At 45.7% G+C, this 24,178-nt stretch overlaps 1 protein-coding gene across 3 annotated transcripts in view; it reads left to right on the top strand.

Annotated features, from left to right (window-relative positions):
* Positions 1-24,178, top strand: part of LOC120538181 (calcium-binding protein 2-like) — a 69,856-nt gene that overhangs the window by 20,811 nt on the left and 24,867 nt on the right. Inside the window, exon 1 of one of the 3 annotated variants that reach the window (XM_039767629.1) lies at positions 1,889-2,045. The exons of 1 other annotated variant lie outside the window; for it this stretch is intronic. In XM_039767629.1, coding sequence (XP_039623563.1) covers positions 1,983-2,045 — 63 coding nt within the window. In that variant the 5' untranslated portion in view covers positions 1,889-1,982. Of the gene's footprint in view, positions 1-1,888; positions 2,046-16,656; positions 16,798-24,178 lie in introns of those variants that run through there. One more of the 3 variants, XM_039767628.1, reaches the window with a different exon arrangement.

Genomic DNA, 24,178 nt, shown 5'->3' with positions numbered 1-24,178 from the left:
TAGTGCGAGTTCTACGCACGGCGTTATACATGAGGCCCCAGGTGACGCAGTTCCCTGCTCTGGACGTCCATCCTTTGAGAGTCACCTTCTGTTATGCGGTTTAAAAGTACGACAGATTGCAGATCTATATGGCGTATCTATGGCGTTATTTCAGTGCCACTATTCTGGCGCGTAAAAAATATTGCAAGTGCAAGTGTTGCATTTTGAGGAGAAATTTATTTTGAGCGTACAAAAGCTGAATTTGAGTGAACAAAATTCATTGCTGCGTGCATAAAATGTATTTCAGTGTTTGCACTTATCCATATACACACACACAATAGCACCCCCTCTCGCTCAGTTTTTTCATTTGCGCTTGCTGCAATGTGTTGCTAGCTCACAACATTCTCTGCTGCAAGCGCTCAACTCTCTGTACACCGTTATAAGTGTGCCACAAAACCAACCAATCACAGACTTGGTTTAAAAATTCTGATTGGCTCTTACGGTCTCCAATCAGCTCGCTAGCTGCTGCATTCGAAACAGTCCGAAATGTAGCTAAATCCAGCTAAACTCAATTAAACCCCAATTTGCGGATAATATCTTTAATTATTTTATTTTAAAATATATTATTTGTTAAGACTATCGTTGGTGTAGTATAATGTAGTTGCATTATACAACCATGCCAACTGACTCTCCAAATTATATTCTGATTGGAGACCGTAAGAGCCAATCAGAATTTTTGAAACCAAGTCTGTGATTGGTTGGTTTTGTGGCACACTTATAACGGTGTACAGAGAGTTGAGCGCTCGCAGCAGAGAATGTTGTGAGCGCAAGCAACACATTGCGAGCAAGCGCAAATGAAAAACTGAGCGAGAGGGTGCTATTGTGTGTGTGTATATGGATAAGGGCAAACACTGAAATACATTTTTGCACGCAGCAATGAATTTTGTTCACTCAAATTCAGCTTTTGTACGCTCAAAATAAATTTCTCTTCAAAATGCAACACTTGCACTTGCAATCTTTTTTTACGTGCGCTCAATATTTTTTTACGTGTGCTCAGAATAGTGGCACTGAAATAACGCCATACGTATCGGAGAAGACGATCACAAGGCGAATGAGCCAGTTTGATATACGGCTGTATTAGTTTAGATATTTTGATATGGAATGCCCAAAGCAGCGCTAACTAATATTTTGAACTGAGTATTTGACTCTTGTTTTACGAGTATAAAGTCTGGTGCATATTCGTAGTTATTTCAAACAACTTTACAACTCTGATCAGTGGCAAACATTGTAACAACATTGCAGTTTCTTCCGATAAATCTTCAATTCCCTCTCTGAAATACCTTCGGCAGAATCCATTCCATCGGCAGTAGTAAACATTTTTCTAATTAATTCTTGTGCTATCGATTCACCAATCAGTAACTAGAGGGTGTGTTAGAGCCCACCCTCTCAACTTTGACGAGTGAAAGTGACAGTTTTATTTCAAGTCGTATTTCATGAAGGTTTGGAGGAATGTTACGGACAAAATGAAATAAATAAATAAGCAACAAAAAGCATATTTCGTGACACATTTATTTATTTATGCTCTCATTTCATGACATTTATTTATTTAGGCACTCAATTCATGACACATTTATTTATGTTCACATTTCACAGTACTTTAGTACTTTAATTTATTTGCGCATTTATTTAATTTTGTCCGAAATATTCCTCCATACATTAGCAGCAAAAAACTGGTCACCTATTAAGAAAAGGGTTCGAATGGACAGCTGCGGTCACGGTAGCCCTCCAGGACTGGAGAAGGAGCCCCTTTCCGATTAAGCCCCCTTTACCGTTAGCCCCAGGCGCGCGCACGCCGTTCATCCTCCCCGAGTTCACGCGCCTCCAGTGACGAGCGGTACAGTGGCGGAGGTGGCTGTTGAAAGTGCGTCGGCGGCCTCGGGAGAGCCGAAAGGAGACGGATAGTCGCGCAGAAGAAAGCCGATAGTAGCGACAGCTCTTCAGACATGGCCAGCAACTGCACCTCTCTGGACAATGAAGCGCACGAAGGTGACGATTCCACAAAAAAGGTAAATTCTGACGCCACCTCTGAATTGCGTGCGTTGTGTGACAAGAGTACCGGCCAGCTCGTAAAGATGAAGTGTCACCTGTGAGACATCCCGAAAAATATTTAAATCCGTTTATAAGTGACGGCATGTTAGGAGATGTCATGAAGTTTATTGGCACGTACTTGTCAGCAAAGTTTTTTTTATTTGAAACTGCACGAGTAAAAAACGTGTCTGCTTACTTGACAGTCTCATGGTTGCAGTTTGCGTTTTGAAAATACACGCGTTCAGTGGCGCTCTGATAGACAAGAGAGAGCTTCATTAGAAACTTGTTTTTTTCATTTACGGTTTGTAGAAACCGACTGGAAATGAAGCGATGCGCACACCGTACCATTACAGAGCGGGACGAGCAATGCCAGGAGGTCGTAGCTCGAGACAAGTCTGGCGAACGAGTAAACCCGCTGATGTTACGGGTGTTTCATTTGGCTCACGCCTTTTATCCAAAGTGACTTGCGACATTTGAGATAAGATTAGTAGTACAGGCAGGGGATGTGACTTCCTCGGGGTCATATTACAGGTTTTGAACCCCAAACTTAAGGGGTCTGAGGTCCAAAGCATTAACCACTTGACCACCACCTGCGGTTTATTTATATATGTTTTACTTGCAATTTTTATTTATTCTTTCTTAGTTTGACCCTAACAGATGAAAATACCTGAAATTATTAAAATAATTTGGTGCCAGAATGATGTTTTAAAATGTTTTTCTGCCTCCTTCTCTCTTCCTCCTTGCATTTACGATTTCACGTGCCTTACTCTGTTCTGAAGGCATTCGTAGATTATTTTAAGTTTTACATTCTCTCTCTCTCTCTCTCTCTCTCTCTCTATGTCTCGATGTCTGTGTGCGTCTCGCAACTGAGAGGGCGTGGCCGACGTTAGCTGACTAGCCAACCAACCACACGCGTTACCTGACAGGTAGCCACCCAATAATCACATACGCAGATCTCCACCCTGTCAGGTAAGCGAAACAGCCGCCGTAGATCCACGTCAGAGGCTTCATCTCAAGGCGTTGACGTCCGAAGTTCAGTCCCCATAAGGCATACACATAATTAGCCCCAGTTAGTGCGATACACATGTTGTGTACTCTTTATATTATTTGGCAGATACTGTATAATATATATGTATATATGCACAGGCCTGATCACAATCTGACATTTCGGTGGTTACCTACCAGGTGATGCTTGTGGTTGGTTGGCCAGTCGGCAGACATCCGCCACACCCGTAGGTAACCACAGGCCTGTGCATGTAATGTTCCACTCTAGCCTTGGGTAGCGACGTTCGAGGTTTGACCCCCATAAATCGGACACCTGATGAGCCCCAATTAGTGTAAAACACGTTTTGTGTACTTTTTGCATTATTTGGCAGATATTGTATCACTTCTTGCAACTGAGAGGACGTGCCAGATGTTTGCCGACTGGCTGACCAACCACAATTGTTTATTGGTAGATAACCACCAAATAATTAGATTGCGATTCAGACCTATGGATCTATCTATCTATTATATAGTGCCTTTCACATCTATCTATCTATCTTTCTATCTATCTATCTATCTATCTATCTATCTATTATATAGTGCCTTTCACATCTATCTATCTATCTATCTATCTATCTATCTATCTATCTATCTATCTATCTATCTGTTATATAGTGTCTTTCACATCTATCTATCTATCTATCTATCTATCTATTATATAGTGCCTTTCACATCTATCTATCTATCTATCTGTCTATATATCTATTATAGAGTGCTTTTCACATTATCTATCTATCTATCTATCTATCTATCTATCTATCTATCTATCTATCTATCTATCTATCTATTATTTAGTGCCTTTCACATCTATCTATCTATCTATCTATCTATCTATCTATCTATCTATCTATCTATTATATAGTGCCTTTCACATTATCTATCTATCTATCTATCTATCTATCTATCTATCTATCTATCTATCTATCTATCTATCTATCTATAATAATAGACTGCATGCGGAGACTGGCATCCCGGCTGGGACTGAATAAGGATTCTTAACCGGGCGGGAGGCAAGTATAACAGAAGTACTGGTTAAGACAATTTATTCAAAACATTTTCTTCCCCAACATGTTAGGTGGCAGCCTCCTTGGGTTAGGATCCCCACACAGACACCCGCAGGCAGTGCCAGTGTTAGGTTATTTTGTGCCCTAGGCCATGCTTATTATTGTACCAACTGACTGTTTGGTGGCTAACTCGTGTGCTCCCTAATGGTGGCACTGGCCCTGATGCTCCCGCACGGCCCACCCTTCTGGTGTACCGCCTATCCCAGTTCTTATGGGCCAGGGTGTAGCACAGAACTCTGGGCCCTACACATAAGTGGTCTCTTCCTCTTGCAAACCAACTTTTCATTGCAGGCAGTGAGACCCCCCTGCTGTTTTTTCTGTGGTCCCCTCTAAACAGAGGTTTGTACCTGCCTGGCCCCCTCCCCTGATTTCCTTTCTGGGAGGCTGCATTGCTGCTCACCAGTTATCTGGATAGACACCCAGTCTCATTGCCTCCCATTTATCCTCTCTTTGCTCGGTGGGGTTTGGTTTCTATTGGGCACTGGTGGGTTTTTGCTTTGTGCTTCCACCTGGATTATGTAAATTTGGGAATATTAGATTAAGTCTTATTTGGTGGAGGTGAAGGGGTTCAAGGAGAAATTTCAGTAGTTGTCACGCCCTGCAATGTTACTGTTCAGTTGACAGAGAATTGGCTCCAAAACGCGGGGGTCTCCACTTTGCACCATTCCAAGAACAATACACTCTGATGAGTCCCCCAAGTCTCATTACCTGAAAGCCCCTCAGATTGTTGGCTGGAGAATATGCTTCGCCTTCTTGACACATGTGGGCCGAGTCCCTCGTCCCCCTTCAGCTGTTTCTTCCTTTGCTAATCCACAGTAGCCGCGGTTGTCTGCTTCAGTTTATTGCTCTCATGCTGAAAGATGACCTTCCACAGGGACTCGGTGGGCCTCAATAGTCCTGCTTTCCGGTCCGGCGCCCAGTTTCTGGCGTGTCCCCTGCCCACATGTGGTGACGACAGTAAAGTCCCAGGAAGCCGAAGAGCACTCAGGCTCCGTCTTTGGCCTCGCGTTGCTCGTGTTGCTGGTGTCTGCTGCCCCCTGTCGTTCTGGATTCCTGCTTTTCTATTTCTGAGTTCAGTTTTACTGAATTTCCCGGCTTGTGCTGACGGCTGGCTTTCTGTATTCTGCCTCTCCCTGGACATTTTTCTGTCTTTGATTTTTCTTAAATAGCTTATCTAAGGTATCAGAAAACATTTAAACTGTTTTTGTGTGTATAATGGTCTGGTTATAGTTCCTGCGTTCCACACATTTATGTATGATGGCTGCCAAATGTCACAATAGTAGCTGACAGTAAGCTCCTGCTGTTCCTGTGGAGCGCCTGTCCAAGAGCAGGAGACCCTAAAGTTACCAATGGTGTTGATCACCAGAATTTGCCAATGTGCTGTAATCACCGGTGCCAAATATTATCCTGAGAAGTTGTACTTCGGCCGGTAGACATGCATTTTTTTATTTTTTGTTTTTGTCACCAGTTCCCCATGATGCTCTGCGAGGCCAGAGTGACATCACAGAAATGAACTTTCACGCATGGGTGCTGTAAGATCATTGGGGCCTGCAGTGCCACAGGGCTAATTTACATGCATAATTAGCCATGTGCTCAGCTACAATCTCAAAACAAGCCTGAAAGGAGCCCACTGCCCCCCCCCCTTCCCCAAGAAAGAAAACACATGGGACCCCTAAAGTAATAATTAAAAATAATAATGAAAGGCTTATTACTGTTTGCAAAGCATTTCTATCTTCTTCATGGAGGAAAAAAACACAAAGCACCTGCATAAAGAGCAGAAACAAAAAAACGCATTCAAGGACGCCTGGTGCTGAGACTTCAAACAGTGCAGTGAGCCTCAGGTTTGGGTTCTGATAGATAGATAGATAGATAGATAGATAGATAGATAGATAGATAGATAGATAGATAGATAGATAGATAATTTTAAACAGACCTTTATTAACAATTATAACATAATTGCAGTCAGATTAACAGCCAAAATTAAACAACATTTAATAACAAAGTTTTCCTACTCATACTTTAGTACTAGACATTCATTTTACAGGAAAATAAAACATCATTTACAGCCCAGATTTCTCAAAATATATCTAATTGATTAATTAGTTTAAAATATGTAAATTCAATCTCCAATCTCCTTTGAAGGAGGACCTCAGACATTAACAGAGCATCAGTAGTTTTCAGATCTTTATCTCTATTTCTTCTTGTTTTTAAAATTGCCATCTTGGTCTGACCTAACAAAAAATTGTAAAGTAAACATTGTCTTTTACAAATTCTTGACACCGACATTCTAAAAATATAAATGAGTTCATTAAATACAATTCCCATATCCATCAACAATAAATCAAGGAAATGCAGCAGTGGTTGTAATCGGGTACAATACAGAAATAAATGATAAACTGTTTCTTTCTGAAGGCAAAATGGATACTGTATAATTGGCAGGATAGATAGATAGATAGATAGATAGATAGATAGATAGATAGATAGATAGGAAAGGCACTATATAATAGATAGATAGATAGATAGATAGATAGATAGATAGATAGATAGATAGATAGATAGATAGATAGATAGATAGATAGATAGATAGAAATCTTTATAGTCATTATGCATACACATAACAAAATTTTGTTGGTAGGACTCGGCTTCAAGGCAGAATACTTAAACTACACAATACACTATAAATAATAAAATAAACATAATCCGTATAAAAGGCAGCAGCAATAAAACATCATCAAGTCCAGACTTTTCCTGAGTAGTACGTCTGCAGAGACCAGTGGTCTGTGTGTGTTCATGTCTACAGGGGGCAGGTTAGGGGGAGATGTAGATGTGTGTGTGTGTGTGTCAGCAGGGGCAGATGGACTTCACAGCTCTGGGTAAAGCTGTCTTTCAGTCTGCTGGTGTGTATTTTTATGTTTCTGTGCCGCTTTCCTGAAGGCAGTGGTACAAACAGGCCATTTCCCAGATGGGTGAGATCCGCAGCTATACATTTGGTCCTCTTCTGCACCCTTCCAGCATATCAGAGTCCAGGTCTAGGAGAGGACTTCCCACGATCCCCTGTGCTGTTCTCACCACCCATGCCAAGTCTTTCCTGTGCTGTGCTGTGCCGCTGCCGTACCACACTGTCATACTGTGACAGAGAATATTTGTGAGATAAAAGCCCTCTGTTTGTGTTTGTGCTTGCAGTTTGGGGTCTATGGCACCCCCTAGTCTTCACAGTGTATATACACATATATTTATATTTATATATATAAGTGTGTGTGTGTGTGTACAGCCAATGCAGACAGGCAGAGAAATGAGTTCCAGGCCAACATACACAAAATTATTCCTTTTTTAATTTGCTCCCCACTTCTCGGCACAATACAAATGATGCCAACAGATAGAGCACAGTCCTTCCGCCTCCAGATCTCCACACAGGCTTTGTCCTTCTTTCTCCCAGCTGTCGCTGATGAATAGTGGTGACTGGCCCCCTTTTATGGGACACCTGGAAGAATTCCTAGATTTCCAGTGACGTTCTTCCGGCAGTACTTCCTGGTGTGGCAGAAGTGTTGCCAAACAGGGCTCAGCAAATGTCCAGGCGCCCCCTGGCAGTGGCCACAGGCCCCAACTGGGTTGAGCTTCCATGCTCCAAACCCGTGGCCCCGGTGCAAGCCAAGGGGGCTACCCTCTTTCAGTCAGAGAAAATGTCCTGAAAAAATCTCTCTTTCCCAGGTCCTTTCATTGTCGGGGCCCCCGCCCGTCCGCCAGAGTGTGTATATATACATCCATCCATTATCCAACCTGCTACATCCTAACTACAGGGTCACGGGGGTCTGCTGGAGCCAATCCCAGCCAACAAAGGGTGCAAGGCAGGAAACAAACCCTGGGCAGGCTGCCAGCCCACCGCAGGGCGCACACACACCGAGCACACCCACACACCAAGCACACACTAGGGACAATTAAGAATCGGCAATGCACCAAACCTGCATGTCTCTGGACTGTGGGAGGAAACCCACGCAGACATGCAAACTCCACGCAGGGAGGACCCGGGAATAGTACCCAGGTCTCCTAACTGCAAGGCAGCAGCGCTATATATATATATATATATATTACATAGTTTACTGTCAAATAATGCAAAGAGTACACAACACGTGTTTTGTGCCCTTATTTGGGCTCATCAGGTGTACACGCTCCTCAGCACCCCTCGCAGAGATCGAACCTCGGACATCAGCGTCAGAGATGAAGTACCTTTACGCTGCGCCACGGCATGTGGTTCATTTATTTGACAGCCTGGGGATCGGAGTAATTATATTCATAGCATTCATAGTCTGAGTCTCCATCTGATTGTATGGATGGTCACCTACCAGGTAACACATCTCATCGAGACTCAGACTACGGATACTATGAATATATATATATATATATATATATATATATATATATATATATATATATATATATATATATATATATATATACTGTATATAGTCAAGCATACATATGTGTGGATCACCCCCTGAGCTCTTCTGTTTCCAGCGGTGGGCGTTCGTTCCCTTGTTGGAATGAGTTCTTTTGTAATTGCGGCCTGTTACATAACCCAAATCTATATAGATATGATATTAAAATGCGATACGGTGGTAAGAAATCACATAGGAGAAATAACTTAGCTTTCTTTATTGACGGCTTACGCTGCATAACAGACAAAGGAAGCCAATGTCAAGAACCCAGTTTGGTAGTGGGGGCCCGATGTGTAGAGTCTGCCATTTTCACTGTGCAGTTGGATGGATTTTCAGGATCAGATGACGTTATCTTCCATCCGTCCGTTGGCTTCAAAGGTGTGCCGGGCAATGTTCCAAGGCTTTATGCTCTTTCTCCATGTGTAGGACCCCACTTAGGTGAATCATGGGATTTCAAACAAGGCAAAGAGGATACAGTTTCATGCTGACATTGACACACAAAAATACTATACAATGGCCATCAGTCTGACTGCCCATTTCACAGTTGTCCCTAACTGTCTTGTCTCATAATACTTGCCTGGCAGTTCTTATATGATGAACCCCTGTCCTAAATCTGTGTCCACTGTGCATGTGAGTAGAAAAAGACAGATTTATAAAATATATTTGAACAGAGCGCAGTGGCATACTAAACTTACACACGTATTACATCATCTGAAGCAGGTGTTACCACCCAGGGCCAAGAGAGGGCGCCCGCGCTAACCTTCTCCTCTTCTTGTCCATCCACAGCACCAAGAAGAAGCCCAGTGAAGGCAATTGACTCCTCCCCCTTCCGGTTTCCCACCTTTAAACCCCGCCCCCGCCGGAAGTAGGATTTCAGTATTGAATTGACTGAACCACAGAGCAGAGCTCCCCAAAAGCCGAACGACGAGTACAACAGAACCGGCTTACCTGCCTTGCTTTTTTCTTGTTTTTGATTGGCGGCCCTTTTTCATTTTCATTTTTGACTTTATTGAAACTTTATTGAAAGCCTGATTGGCACCCCAATATTTTCCTGTGGGAACCTGCAGTGTGTTATTTGGCCACGATTTTCCTTGTAGTTGTTGATAGTTTGTAGCCGTTTTGTTGTGGTTATCATTCCGTTTCTGTCTTTTGTTGTTTGAGGCATGGTGGCACAGTGATTAGCCCTGCCACCTCACAGCTCCAATCTTATTTTTGGCCACACTTATCAGTCCATTATAGTTGGCAGATGCGTCCCTGGCCCTCTGGAACACCTAGAACTCCATGGCACCATTATAAGCCACTCAAAACCTCCGCTCCTCCTTCCTCGTTGATTTCAATGAGTTCTCGTGGAGTTTGGCGAAGTTCGTAAACGTTTCCGTGATATCACCAAACTCTGCAGGGCTCAGTCATCGCTAGTCATGATATTATCTGCTGTTTTCTTTTGTTTTCTGAACAGTTTGGTGAGCCCAAACAATGGCATTGTGACCACTAGGGGGCATTGCAGTTCCCCAGATCAGCTTTTAAACACCAGAGAGTTTAAGTGGGCATTATGACCAATAGGGGGCATTGCAGTTCCCCAGATCAGCTTTAAAACACCAGAGGGTTTAAGTGGGCATTGTGACCACTAGGGGGCATTGCAGCTCCCCAGATCAGCTCTAAAACAGCAGCGGGTTTAAGCAGGCATTGTGACCACTAGGGGGCATTGCATCTCCCCAAATCCCAGGCACAGCAGCACAGACAGAGTTCCAGGTGCACATGAATGAATTTTCTTTTCACAAATACCTTACACACGCTCCACAACTCCACAACTCCCCTTCTCCACTCCACTCCACTCTCCTCTGACTCTCTGGACCCCTGGAGCACTTCCAGTGCTATCACTCAGGGTCAGGTGGAGCCTCCCGATGCCAGGATAGCCTGCCGGCAGCAGCTCCCCCTAGTGACACCCAGAGACCCCACCAGGGCTACCCACCGGAGCTATACCACCCATCCTAACAGGATGTCACCACCCAGTGTGAAGGGGAGGCACATGGCCCTGGGCAGCTGTGCATCCATTATAACAGTCTGCCAACCAGGAAAGGCACCACAAACCAGCCTGCTCGGGATGCCCGTCCTCCCACATCCATCCATTCATTTAAAACTCGGTCCCAGCCAGGTCAGGGATGCCAGCCAACCAGCCAACCCAGGTCATCAGCTTGACTGAAGCCAGTCCATACTCATGGCTGCTGCTCAAACGTGAATTGAAGAAATTGAGTGGCCGCGTGTGCCACGTCAGTAGGATTCAGCAACCACATTTGGTGGCCTTTCTAACACCCAGAGTTTCTTTTCATCTATTTGACTAGAACTGAAATTTCTTCCTGTCACATTCTTGTAGAAATGTCACCGGTTTTGATGGCGACCCAGTTAAGTGTCCATTAACCTGGAGGAAGCGGGCGCAGCGTCCCTTGCCTGGCACACAGGTTTTATACTGGCAGCGGTCAGCTCCTCGGAGATTAAATATTATAATGCTGGATTTTCAGTTAGGCCACGAGTACTCAGTGTTTACCAATAATAGCTTCTAAATTCCACTTAATTCTGAAAATGGTACTCGTGGAGGTTATTACAACGTGGACTCGAAAATCGAATTGTCAACTTCGCCACAAGCAGATGATGGCTACTGAACCTGTAATCTTCAGTCTCAAGTGCAAAAAAGTGTGAAGGACGGATCTGAAGATCAAGTTGGGGAGTCTGGTCACAATGCCAGGGAGGCAAAATGAATAAAACACAAGGGGGCAAAAACTGAATGAAGGGTCCACAGTGCTCGGGACGGCCTGCAGATCCACAATGAACAGGCTTGACTCCAGCTGACAGGAAGAGGAAGTGACATCAGTGCTCTTCCTGTCTGTGGATGAGGAGGTACTAATGATGGCGCCCCCTCCTGGTCGGAGGTAGCATTGCTTACCATTTTAGAGTCCACGTAACGGCACCCATGCATTCATGTGGGACACGCACACCATGGGATTACAGAATAACCAGTGGGTCGCAAGGGATTATGGGATGAACTGTTCTATCGATACGCATTTGGAGGAAGCCCCAGTCCCATGAACCCCGCCCCCGGCCTTTATGCCACGTTTGGAACTCCACATCAAGACCCCAGTGCAGTAATCCATCCAATCCAGGTACATACAGAGCCCCCCATAATGTCTGAGACAAACATCAATTTGCCCCCCTGTGCTCCACCGTTTCAAATTACAAATCACACAACTCTGGCATCGAGATTGAAGTGCACACGGCAGACCTGAAATGGGGGGGCTGTGTAGAAAAAGTGTTGTGTGACCAAAATGTCTGCCAATCCCCTTAAATGAAAGTCTGTAATGTACCCTGTAATCACGAGGTCTGAATTGTGGGATTTGTTTCATGATGTTGTGAGGCCCACCGGTCTGAGGAGACTTTGTTATGTTGAGTTGTCCCCGCTGGTCAGACTCGGAGCTCAGCTGCCACTCACAAAGATGCTGCATTTAAAGAAGGGGAGCATCACTCCGTCCACACATTGGCATGCTCATGTTCTTCACAGCTTCTAGTGATGACGTAATCTGCAGAAAATGAGAGGAAGATAACTGAGAGTTAAAAAGGGGAAATGTGGCGTAAGTGTGGGGGGGCAATGCCTGCTGACTGACCGGAGGAGCGTTTTCCTTTGGAAATCCCAACAGGAAATCATAACTGCGTTGGTCTGAAGGTTTAAACTAACAGTCACACGTTACACGTCTTCATCCGCCTTCACTGCTGCTCATCCTGCTCCGGTGTTAAGGAGCCACAAGTGGTCACCGTGACGGACGTGGACCTCGAAACAAAGGCCCACCTTAAAGTCTGAGCATCGGCTCGTGATGTTCAGTAGGAGCGAGAAACGTCAGCGGCCGGGGCTGGAGGTCAGCGGGACTGGCGATGCTAAGCTGAGGCTGTAGTGGTGTGTGTGTGTTTGGGGGGGGGGAGTCTGTGTGTCTGTTGTCTGTGTGTCTGTCTGTGTCTGTCTGTGTCTGAGTGTGTGAGGGGGTGTGTCTGTGTGTGTGTCTGTCTGTCTGTCTGTGTGTGTCTGAGTGTGTGAGGGGGGGTGTCTGTGTGTGTGTCTGTCTGTGTGTGTGTGTCTGTCTTTGTGTGTCTGTCTGTCTGTCTGTCTGTCTGTGTGTGTGTCTGTCTGTGTCTGAGTGTGTGAGGGGGTGTGTCTGTGTGTGTGTCTGTCTGTCTGTGTGTGTGTCTGTCTGTCTGTCTGTGTGTGTGTGAGGGGGGGTGTCTGTGTGTGTGTCTGTCTGTGTGTGTCTGTCTGTCTGTGTGTGTTTCTGTCTGTCTGTGTCTGTCTGTCTGTCTGTCTGTCTGTCATCTGGCTGTGTGTGTCTCTCTGTCTGTCTGTGTGTGTCTGTGTGTTTACACCATGATGGACAGGCTCCACTTCCAGGTGGTGGTCCTGCCTTGTGCAGGTTGCTTGCTATGGCTGCCCCCCATGATGACCCTGCCCCAGATAGGCGCGTGAGGAAGATGAACATATGGATGGATGGATGGATGGATGGAGGGTGCAGGTGAGGTGGAGTGACGATGCCTAACTGGCCCTTGATGTGTGTGTGTCCCTGTGTGGTTGCCCTCAAATGGACTGGCACCCTGCCAGGTTTTGTTCCTGCTTTGCCCAAGTGGTTGCTGGGATAGACTCCATCTTCCCAGCACCCCTTCTCTGGTTTATAAAATGGCTGCAAAGCTGGTATGAGCCTGGCAGGGCTGAGCAGGGCCAGTATGGCAGACCGCAGTCGCTGGCCTCGGCTGTCGCCTTCTCCTCTTTCCTTTACTCCTCTCACTTGATCTCTCCTCCCCTCCTCACATTTCTCGCCTGATTCTTATCTGTCCTCTGTCGTATCTCCATTACGTGAACTTTATCTTCTCTCTCTCTTCCTTATCTCTCCTGTTTCAGTTTTATCTTTAAGGCTCTCACTTTACTCGAGTCTCCGTTCAGTTCAAAGGCCCAGTGTTCATACAGCACGCCATATGCTGTTGCAGAAGACCATCTTGGGTTCAAACAAAGGAGTGTGTTATTACACAAACACCTCGTTTACAGAGGCACAAAACACAAGTCGTCTCTTCTTTCTCTCTCTCTGTCTCTCTCCATCGTGCTGCTCTCCTCCGCTCGAGTGTTGCCTTCCTTCCTTTCTCCTCTCAGCTCCGACAGTGCAGTCCCTTTAACTGATGACCCAGGACTACTTCCCATGCTAGGGCTCTGGCCCGTTTGAAACACTTACGGATCGTACAGAAGTCCCAAATAACAGGGAGTGCATCACCATGCAGCGCCCTCTTGTGGCACCCCAGACTCCAGCAGGGCAAGCGCTACCAGACTACAACCCCCAGTATTCCCTGCTGGTGTCTGAATGGGCACCGCTATCCAGGGCTGCTGCCACCTAGTGTCCTGGAGGAATGAACATCCCTTGGAGCCAGCTCTTCTCTGTCCTGTCCTTTCATCCTGGCCAGGGAAGGTACTACAAATATGACCGGTTGGGAATGCCTGTCCATCCACCTGGGTGAGGAATCGCTTTCCTGGTTGGGATGTCCATCCATCCACCTGAGAAGTCTCTTTCAGGTCTGGCACCTTTCTCTCCCGTAGCTGGGATGACTGTCTGTCCCCTTGGAGCCTTCTGTCCGGGTAAGGAACCATCCCCTCTCCTGGTCGGGATGCCCATCCATCCTTTGTTGCACTTACAATAGATAGAGAAATACGAAAGGCAATATATAAATGATAGCTAGACATGAAAGGCACTATATAGTAGATGGATAGCCATGAAAGGCACTATATTTATACTAATAAAAGGCAAAGCCCTCACTGACTGACTCACTCATCACTAATTCTCCAACTTCCCGTGTAGGTAGAAGGCTGAAATTTGGCAGGCTTATTCCTTACAGCTTACTTACAAAAGTTAATCAGGTTTCATTTCGAAATTCTACACGTAAGGGTCATAATTGAATCCTACATACGTGCATATATACGACCACAGCCTGCAACTCGGTCACTGTATGAGGCGGCGTTGTGTCCCCCATCACATTATGTGAATTTTCCCTTGGGATTAATAAAGTATCTATCTATCTATCTATTTCTATTATATAGTGCTTTTTCCTTATCTATCTATCTATCTATCTGTCTATCCCCACGCCTCCCACGTTGTTGGCTGCCTGCCTATATAAGGCTGTCCGTCGCTCCGGTCTCTTCATTCCCTTCCTTGGTTCGCCACAGGATTCACGTCTCCCTGCTGATAACTGCAGCCTTTTTGTTTAATCCATGGCTTCTCTGCTATTTTTTTGTTCATTTATTACGATTATAGCTATTGTGTAGGTATTTTAGACTTACATTACATTGTTCAGGTACCCATTTCCTTTATCATTCCAACCGTACCCCCATTAACATGTCTATCGAGGTGATCACCATCGATTAAAGAACTGTCACTTACCGAGTGGTTTCCATGCCTGGAGATGCCGCCTGCCTTTTCCATTCTCTGTGTTGCATATTGCACGGCCATATCAGGCTCACTCTTGATATCCGGAGGAACATTGTGTCTTATGTATTGAATGACTGGGACAGGTTCAAGGCGTGGACTGATGACGGTACAGGAGATAATTAGACTACACAGGAGCACTAGAAGAGTGAAATGCTTAAGCCCTTCACCTATGGATCTGCATGGGAGTTGATGGCTGCCGCTGAATTGTTCGGTTGTCGCTTTCAAGTGTACCGAAATGGCCAAATATTTTACACCTTTGGACAACCACCAATGCCTCTTAAACATCTTAGATTTACAGGTGACGATTTCAGTAGTGGACACTTTGATGTAAAAAAAAAAAAGAAAATGTCGTAAAATTCAAAGAGACTCAGTTCTGATGGAGGAGAGGGGTTCTTAAACCATCAAACCATTGCTGTTATTATCAATAATGTAACACTAATATTACATTGCTTTGCCTAAGTTACAAATAAAGGAATACAAAATATTTATGAAGTTGTACGCAAAATCTATAATCACGACATGCACTATATAATAGATGCCATGAAAAGCACTGAATAATAGATATGAAAGGCACTAAATAATATATAGATGTGAAAGTCACTGTATAATAGATAGATAGATAGATAGATAGATAGATAGATAGGATAGATACAAAAGGCACTATATAATAGATATGCATGAAAGGCATTTTGTAAGAGCTTTAATGGATAAGGACAGTGTGCACAGAGACACACACTCCAATGTAATGAAGCAGGCTTAGTAGATGGATGCACAACTTCAGCGCCCTCTTCTGGATGGAGTGATGTAGCACACTGTAGCCCAGTCGTATCCTTAATGGGTCGCCATCTGAACTCTCAAGCAGATTTCACCAGCCTGCTGTTGCCTGTGTGGACCCCTCACCCCACTCCCAGATTGGACAATGGCCGCCAGGCTTTTCTTTTTATTTTGTATTTTTCTTTTGTGGCTTTTGAATCTCATACTTAATTTATGGAGCTTTTATCTAATGGCACTCTAAAGAAGGGTTCTATTTTCTGCCTACCGGGTTGGGCGGGGAGAGCTGATTTATTTATTTATTTATTTATTTTTAAATTTCATTTCTTCGTCTTCTCCTGCATCCTCCTCAGATTCTCACAGCTTTGCCCCCCCGCCCCCTTTTTAATTTCAGCAGCTCTGATGGTTTTGTGTAACGTTGTTTTATAGCGCCCTTCCATTGTGACCCCCCCCCCATTTCAGGCACAGTATCTCGGGCAGTGAGAAGCCCACCGTGCTCTGTCAGTTCGCCGCCACACGGCCCCCACCCAATGCCCCCCCACACCTCCTTTCTGTGTCACTACATCCCTCTCTCTCTCTGTAATCCTAGGAGAAGGGGATTAAACTGTCCTCTGCTTTTTTTTTTTCTCATTTAATTCTCAGCTCCAACCCCCCACCCTTTTTCCCTCTCTCCCTTTCCATTAAGCATCCAGAAGCGTCCTGCCTGCAGTCAAGAGCGCAGACCGGGCTCACTATAAGTCAGCCAAAAAAATAACATTTCATTTTCAAAAAGTCACGGTCATTTGTATCGAACCAAATTGGAGAAATCGGTTCAACATGAAAAGTCCTTCGCTGAAGTGGTGCGAGTTCATTTAACAGTCCGCTTGCAGGGCCATGGGGAACTGCACCAAACCCTCCATGAAGAGTAAGCTGGACAAGGTAGGCAGCCGTGTGGGGGGGAGTGGGAGTGTGGGGGGTGTCAAGTGGGCAGTTGGGGGCACGGGGGGCATCTGAAAGTTACGAGTCGGCAGGCGAAGAGGCTTCACACTTTTCCGTTTCGTGCCTTTAGGCGTCTCGATCAAAGCTATCTTCTTGTAGACCCCACAAAGATTCTCGGTCCACCTAACAACCTCTATGGACGTCAGTCAGTTGGGCTTTAGAGAGCGCAACTCCCCCCAAGCCCACACCCCCCCACAGTGGGCCTACCTGTGGGTGCAGCACAGGCTGAAGCTTAGCAGATTCTGTTGGCCATGTGAAGAGAACTCTGGGGAGGCGGAAACTGGCCAGGCTGGTGTGGGGGCTTCCCAGTCAAACCGGTGGGAATGACAGATGAGCCGCAGGGATAACTGGTCAGCCTCATTGACCTGAATGAGAACTTGGAAGAAATGAGAAGAGGTCATTCAGAGTGGCCACGGGAGAAATGCTGTGAATGGTGTGAATGAGACCTGCTCAGTTAAAGTGACCAGGCTGGGGTGGGAGCTGCTCAGTCTGGGTTAGGGTTAGTCAAACTGGTGGGAATGACAGGTCAGTAGCAGGGAGAACTGGTCACTCTCATGATATGAAGCAGAACTGTTTGGTAAAATGAGACGAGGTCAGTTAGAGTGGTCATATAAGAGGTGCTCAATTCATTGGTGTGAATACAAACTGCTCGGTTAAACTGGCCAGTCAGGTGTGGGAGCTGCTGAGTCTGTGTTGGGACAGTCAAGCTGGTGAGAATGACTGGTCAGGATCAGGGATAACTGGTCAGCCTCATTGATAGGAATGAGAACTTTAATAAAATGAGAGGAGGTCAGTCAGAGCGGCCACAGGAGAGATGCTTGGTGTGAATGAGACCTGCTCAGTTAAAGTGACCAGGCTAGGGTGGGAGCTGCTCAGTCTCTGTTGGGTCAGTCAAGCTGGTGGCAAAGACAAATCAGGACCAAGGATGAGTGGCCAGTTTTACTGATATGAATGAGAACTTTGATAAAATGAGAAGAGGCCAGTCGGAATGGCCATGGGAGAGATGCTGCCTTGGTGGGAATGAGAACTGTTTGGTAAAACTTGCCAGTCTGGTGTGAGAGCTGCTTGGTCAAGTTGGGTCAGTTGAGCTGGTTGGGAATGACAGATGAGGAACAAGGGATTACCGGTCACTGTCACTGATAAGAATGAGAACTGTTTGATAAAACAAGAAGAGGTCAGTCAGAATGGCCATGTGAGAGCTGCTCCTTCCACTGGTGTGAATAAGAACTGCTCAGTAACACTGGCCAGTTTGGTGTGGGAGCTGCTCAGTCTGTGTTGGGACAGTCTAACTGGTGGGAATGACAGGTCAGGATCAGAGATAACTGGTCAGCCTCATTGATAGGAATGAGAACTTTGATAAAATGAGAGGAGGTCAATCAGAATGGTCATAGAAGAGGTCAAGCTCAGTCAGACTGGTGGGAATGACAGGTCAGGGTCAGGGAGAACTGGTCAGCCTCAATGATAGGAATGAGAACTTTAATAAAATGAGACGAGGTCAGTTAGAGTGGCCATGTGAGAGCTGCTCCTTTCATTGGAGTGAATAAGAACTGTTTGGTTAAACTGGCCAGTCTGGTGTGGGAGCTGCTGAGTCTGTGTTAGGACAGTCAAGCTGGTGAGAATGACAGGTCAGGATCAGGGATAACTGGTCAGCCTCATTGATAGGAATGAGAACTTTAATAAAATGAGAGGAGGTCAGTCAGAATGGCCAGAGGAGAGATGCTTGGTGTGAATAAGAACTGCTCAGTAACACTGGCCAGTTTGGTGTGGGAGCTGCTCAGTCTGGGTTAGGGTTAGTCAGACTGGTGAGAATGACTGGTCAGCAGCAGGGAGAACTGGTCCGTGACATTGATATGAAGGAGAGCTTTGATAAAACAAGAGGAGGTCAATCAGAATGGTCATAGAAGAGGTCAAGCTCAGTCAGACTGGTGGGAATGACAGGTCAGGGTCAGGGAGAACTGGTCACTCTCATGATATGAAGCAGAACTGTTTGGTAAAATGAGACGAGGTCAGTTAGAGTGGTCATATAAGAGGTGCTCAATTCATTGGTGTGAATACAAACTGTTCGGTTAAACTGGCCAGTCAGGTGTGGGAGCTGCCAAGTCTGTGTTGGGACAGTCTAACTGGTGGGAATGACAGGTCAGGATCAGAGATAACTGGTCAGCCTCATTGATAGGAATGAGAACTTTGATAAAATGAGAGGAGGTCAATCAGAATGGTCATAGAAGAGGTCAAGCTCAGTCAGACTGGTGGGAATGACAGGTCAGGGTCAGGGAGAACTGGTCAGCCTCAATGATAGGAATGAGAACTTTAATAAAATGAGACGAGGTCAGTTAGAGTGGCCATGTGAGAGCTGCTCCTTTCATTGGAGTGAATAAGAACTGTTTGGTTAAACTGGCCAGTCTGGTGTGGGAGCTGCTGAGTCTGTGTTAGGACAGTCAAGCTGGTGAGAATGACAGGTCAGGATCAGGGATAACTGGTCAGCCTCATTGATAGGAATGAGAACTTTAATAAAATGAGAGGAGGTCAGTCAGAATGGCCAGAGGAGAGATGCTTGGTGTGAATAAGAACTGCTCAGTAACACTGGCCAGTTTGGTGTGGGAGCTGCTCAGTCTGGGTTAGGGTTAGTCAGACTGGTGAGAATGACTGGTCAGCAGCAGGGAGAACTGGTCCGTGACATTGATATGAAGGAGAGCTTTGATAAAACAAGAGGAGGTCAATCAGAATGGTCATAGAAGAGGTCAAGCTCAGTCAGACTGGTGGGAATGACAGGTCAGGGTCAGGGAGAACTGGTCACTCTCATGATATGAAGCAGAACTGTTTGGTAAAATGAGACGAGGTCAGTTAGAGTGGTCATATAAGAGGTGCTCAATTCATTGGTGTGAATACAAACTGTTCGGTTAAACTGGCCAGTCAGGTGTGGGAGCTGCCAAGTCTGTGTTGGGACAGTCAAGCTGGTGAGAATGACAGGTCAGGATCAGGGATAACTGGTCAGCCTCAATGATAGGAATGAGAACTTTAATAAAATGAGAGGAGGTCAGTCAGAATGGCCAGAGGAGAGATGCTCCTTTGGTGTGAATAAAACCTGCTCAGTTAAAGTGGCTCATTCTGTGTTGGGTCAGTCAAACTGGTGACAATGACAGATGAGGATCAGGGATGACTGGTCACTCTCATTGATACCAATGAGAACTGTTTGATAAAACGAGGAAAGGTCAGTCAGAATGGCCATGTGAAAGCTGCTCCTTTGATGTGAACGAGAACTGTTTGGTAAGACTGGCTAGTCTGGTGTGGGAGCTCCTTGGTCAAGTTGGTGTGAATGACAGAAGAACCCCAGGGATAACTGGTCAGTCTGTCTGGCAAAACAAAGAGTGGTCAGTCAAAGTGGCCATGTGAGAGCTGCTCCTTTCATTGGAGTGAATAAGAACTGTTTGGTTAAACTGGCCAGTCTGGTGTGGGAGCTGCTGAGTCTGTGTTGGGACAGTCTAACTGGTGGGAATGACAGGTCAGGATCAGGGATAACTGGTCAGCCTCATTGATAGGAATGAGAACTTTGATAAAATGAGAGGAGGTCAGTCAGAATGGCCATATAAGAGGTAGTCCTTTGGCTGGTGTTACCAATGACTGTTCAGTTAAAGTGGCCAGTCTGGTGTGGGAGTTGCACAGTCAGGTGAGCCACAGGGATTACTGGTCAGAGTGGCTATATAAGCGGTGCGTCATCGGCTGGTGTGAATGACAGATTGGCAGCAGGGATGACTGGTCACTCTGATTGGTATGAATGAGAAGAGGTCGGTCAGGATGGCCGTGTGAGAGCTGCTCCGTAGGTGTGATTGAGAACTGTTTGGTGTAATTGGCCAGTCTGGTGTGGGAGCTCCTCGGTCAAACTGGTGTGAATGACAGATCAGCAGCAGAGATAACTGGTCACTCTGTTTAGTAAAATGAGAAGAGGTCAGTCAGAGTGGCCATGTGAGAGCTGCTCAGTAAAACTGGCCAGTCTAGTGTGGGAGCTGCTTAGCTCAGGTTTGGTTGGTTGGGAATGACAGATGAGGATCGAGGGATTCCTGGTCACTCTCTCACAACTCAAACTAAAATTAGGCAGGTAAGGATTCTGAATCACAACAAATGAGTTCATTAAGGTAAGACCCCAAAAAATCCATTACTTTACCTGTAAATAAATGGGTCCTAATCCATAATTTGGTTAAAGCAAAAACCTGCAGCCACTGCAGACCCCCAGAGTACCCCTGCTTGAGATTTTGTCTTGTGACTCATGGTGGTGACTGTCTGTCTGGGCTTCCCACCTCCTTCCTGACATGCAAGAAGTCTTCATGTAAGCGTCTGGACCACCACGGTCCAGGCTGACTACGTGGTGTCTCTGCTCCCAGCTATGGCCCTCTCACTGGCTCATCCCAACTGTGGGAGGCGGGGGGCATAAACTCATATTTTGAGTTTCTTAATTATGGGAGAGCCCTTTCAGCCAAGGGAGCTAAAGTAGAACCCTGTACTCCAAAGCCCCTGCGTTGGAGTGGCCACCACCCTGAGCAAAGTCCTCAGCAGGCCCGCACGCCACAAAGACCCCAACAACTGAATCCCTAGACTTGCAGATGCACGTGCAGGCATCTCTAGGTGTGATGTGGTGGCAGTGCAAGCATCCCGATGTCACCACGACAGTAGTCCTCATAAGCACAGACACGACCACGTTGACCTCTTCTGGCAGAGTGGGCCGCAGCTTTGTCACAGTGTGTAGGCCACAAAGACAGAGGGGGGCTTGCTTCAGGGTTTATGTAACCAATTGACATTTTTCTTTGTATGGTTTCACAGTTCCTGTCATAGTAAACATGTAGCCGTGTGCAGTACACTTTTTGGCTACAGTTGGAGCTCAGGCAGGACCACAGCTGTACGTCGAGTCAGGGTGGGCTTAACTGATAGGCCACGCTGGAAGTTATTAGAATATTAAAATGTAAACTAATGAGGAATCAGAGGAAGTGGGAGTCATAAAATTAATGAGTAAAAAGCTTTGAAATTTAATTTCTGAAATAAATAAATGAATGAATGAATATATACACTGACTGGCCACTTTATTAGGTACACCTCGTCAAGTGCTTATTAACGCAATTAGCCAATCACAAGGCAGCAACTCGATGCATTTCGACCTGTAGACCTTGTCAAGGCAACCTGCTGAAGTTCAAACTGAATATGAGAATGGAGAAGAACGGGGCTTGATGGGACTTTGAATGTGGCATTGGTTGTTGGTGTCTGACAGGCTGATGTTGAGTAGTTCAGAAAGTGCTGATCTACTGGGATTTTCACACACAACCATCTCCAGGGTTTACAGAGAATAGTCCGAAAAAGAGAAAATATCCAGTGAGTGGCAGTTCTCTGGGTGAAAATGCTTTGTTGATGTCAGAGGTCAGAGACGGATGGCCAGACTGGTCGAGCTGAACAGTAACTCAAATAAGCACTCGTTACAACTGAGATATGCAGAAGAGCATCTCTGAACACACATCAAAACTTGAAGCAGGTGGGGTACAGCACCAGATGAACACACCGGGTGCCACTCCTGTCAGCTAAGAACAGACAACTGAGGCTACAACTCACAAGGACTCACCAAAATTGGACAATAGAAGATTGGAAAAACGTTGTCTGGTCTGATGAGTCTCGACTTCTGCTGTGACATTTAGATGATAGGGTCAGAATTTGGTGTCAACAACATGAACGCATGGATCCATCCTGCCTTGTATCAACAGTTCAGGCTGCTGGTGGTGTAATGGTGTCGGGGATATTTTCTTGGCACACTTTGGGGCCCTTAGTGCCAACTGAGCATCGTCTAAATGCCTCAGAGCACCGGGGTATTGCTGCTGACCATGTCCATCCCTTTATGACCACAGTGTACTCATCTTCTGATGGCTACTTCCAGCATGATAACACGCTGAGTCACAAAACTCAGATCATCTCAGACTGGTTTCTTGATCATGGCAATGAGTTCACTGGACTCAAATGTCCTCCACAGCCACCAGATCTCAATCCAATAGAGCACCTTTAGGATGTGATGCTACAAGAGACTCACATAATAGATGAGCAGCTGACAAATCTACAGGAACTTTGTGATGCTATCATGTCAATATGGAGCAAATTCCCGGAGGATTGTTTCCAACACCTTGTTGAATCTGCACCACGAAGAGTTAGGGCAGTTCTGAAGGCAAATGGGGGGTCCAACTCAGAACTAGCAAGGTATACCTAATAAAGTGGCCGGTGAGTGTGTCCAATGCCCATAATAAGTTATTCAACCCCTTGGAGGTTTACACATTTTATTGATGTAGCCTTGGATCCCAGTGGGTTTAATTTGCCATTTTTGACTCTGGTTTGAATACACAATAGGAGAAGGATTTGGGAGTCATGGTGGTCTCGACACGATCAACTACCAGACTGTGTTCGGAAGCCACTGAGAAGGCTAACAGGATGTCAGTTTATACAGCGCCTTGATGCATGGAGTACAAGTCCAAGGAGGTTCTGCTGAAGCTTATTGAGACACTGGAGAGGCCTCATCTGGAGTACTGGGTGCTGTTTTAGTCCCACCAGACATAGCAGCACTAGAAACAGTCCAGAGAAGAGTGACTAGGCTGAGTCCAGAGCTACAGGGGATGAGTTATGAAGAAAGAGTAAAAGAGCTGAGACTTTTCAGTTTAAGCAAAAGAAGATTAAGAGGAGACCTGACTGAGGTGTTTAAAATTATGATAGGAAAGAGTCCTGTGGATCGAGAGGGCGACTTTAAAATGAGTTCATCAAGAACACAGGGACACAGTTGGCAACTTGTGAAGGAAAATTTACACCGAGAACAACAGACACATGGACCAAGTAGTAAGTAACCAAGTAGTGTGGCAGACAGTGGAACTTTATGGACCTTCAAAACTCAACTTGATGTTGTTTTGGGGGATTTAAGTGGATGGGCCTGGCGAGCCTTGTTGGGCTGAGTGGCCTGTTCCCTTCTAGAAGGTTCTAGTGATGTTACGCAGCCACGAGTGCATTTAAAAGCAGGAACCCCTTTGTGTTTGACAGATCTGTTACCTTCTGTTTGTGGCTATTTATGGGACCCCCTGTGACAGATCTAAATGAAAGGAGACCTTGTTTAGGTGGTACCATTTAGGAACCAAAAATGGTTCTTCTCTGGAGAGTTTTGGTGCCTTTCATTTTTTTTAGTTTGGCCCAGTGGACTCCTCTTGTGTCCACACTTTCACTTTCCTGAGCTCCAACCCACAACGAAAAACGGCCGGACATGTTGTGTATGGCGCTAACTCACTCGGTTTCCTTGTTTGCTATGAAGGAACAGTTG

The sequence above is a fragment of the Polypterus senegalus genome, chromosome 10 (genome assembly GCF_016835505.1).
Source record: "Polypterus senegalus isolate Bchr_013 chromosome 10, ASM1683550v1, whole genome shotgun sequence".
Lineage (NCBI taxonomy): Eukaryota > Metazoa > Chordata > Cladistia > Polypteriformes > Polypteridae > Polypterus > Polypterus senegalus.
This window is presented reverse-complemented; position numbering and strand designations above follow the sequence as displayed.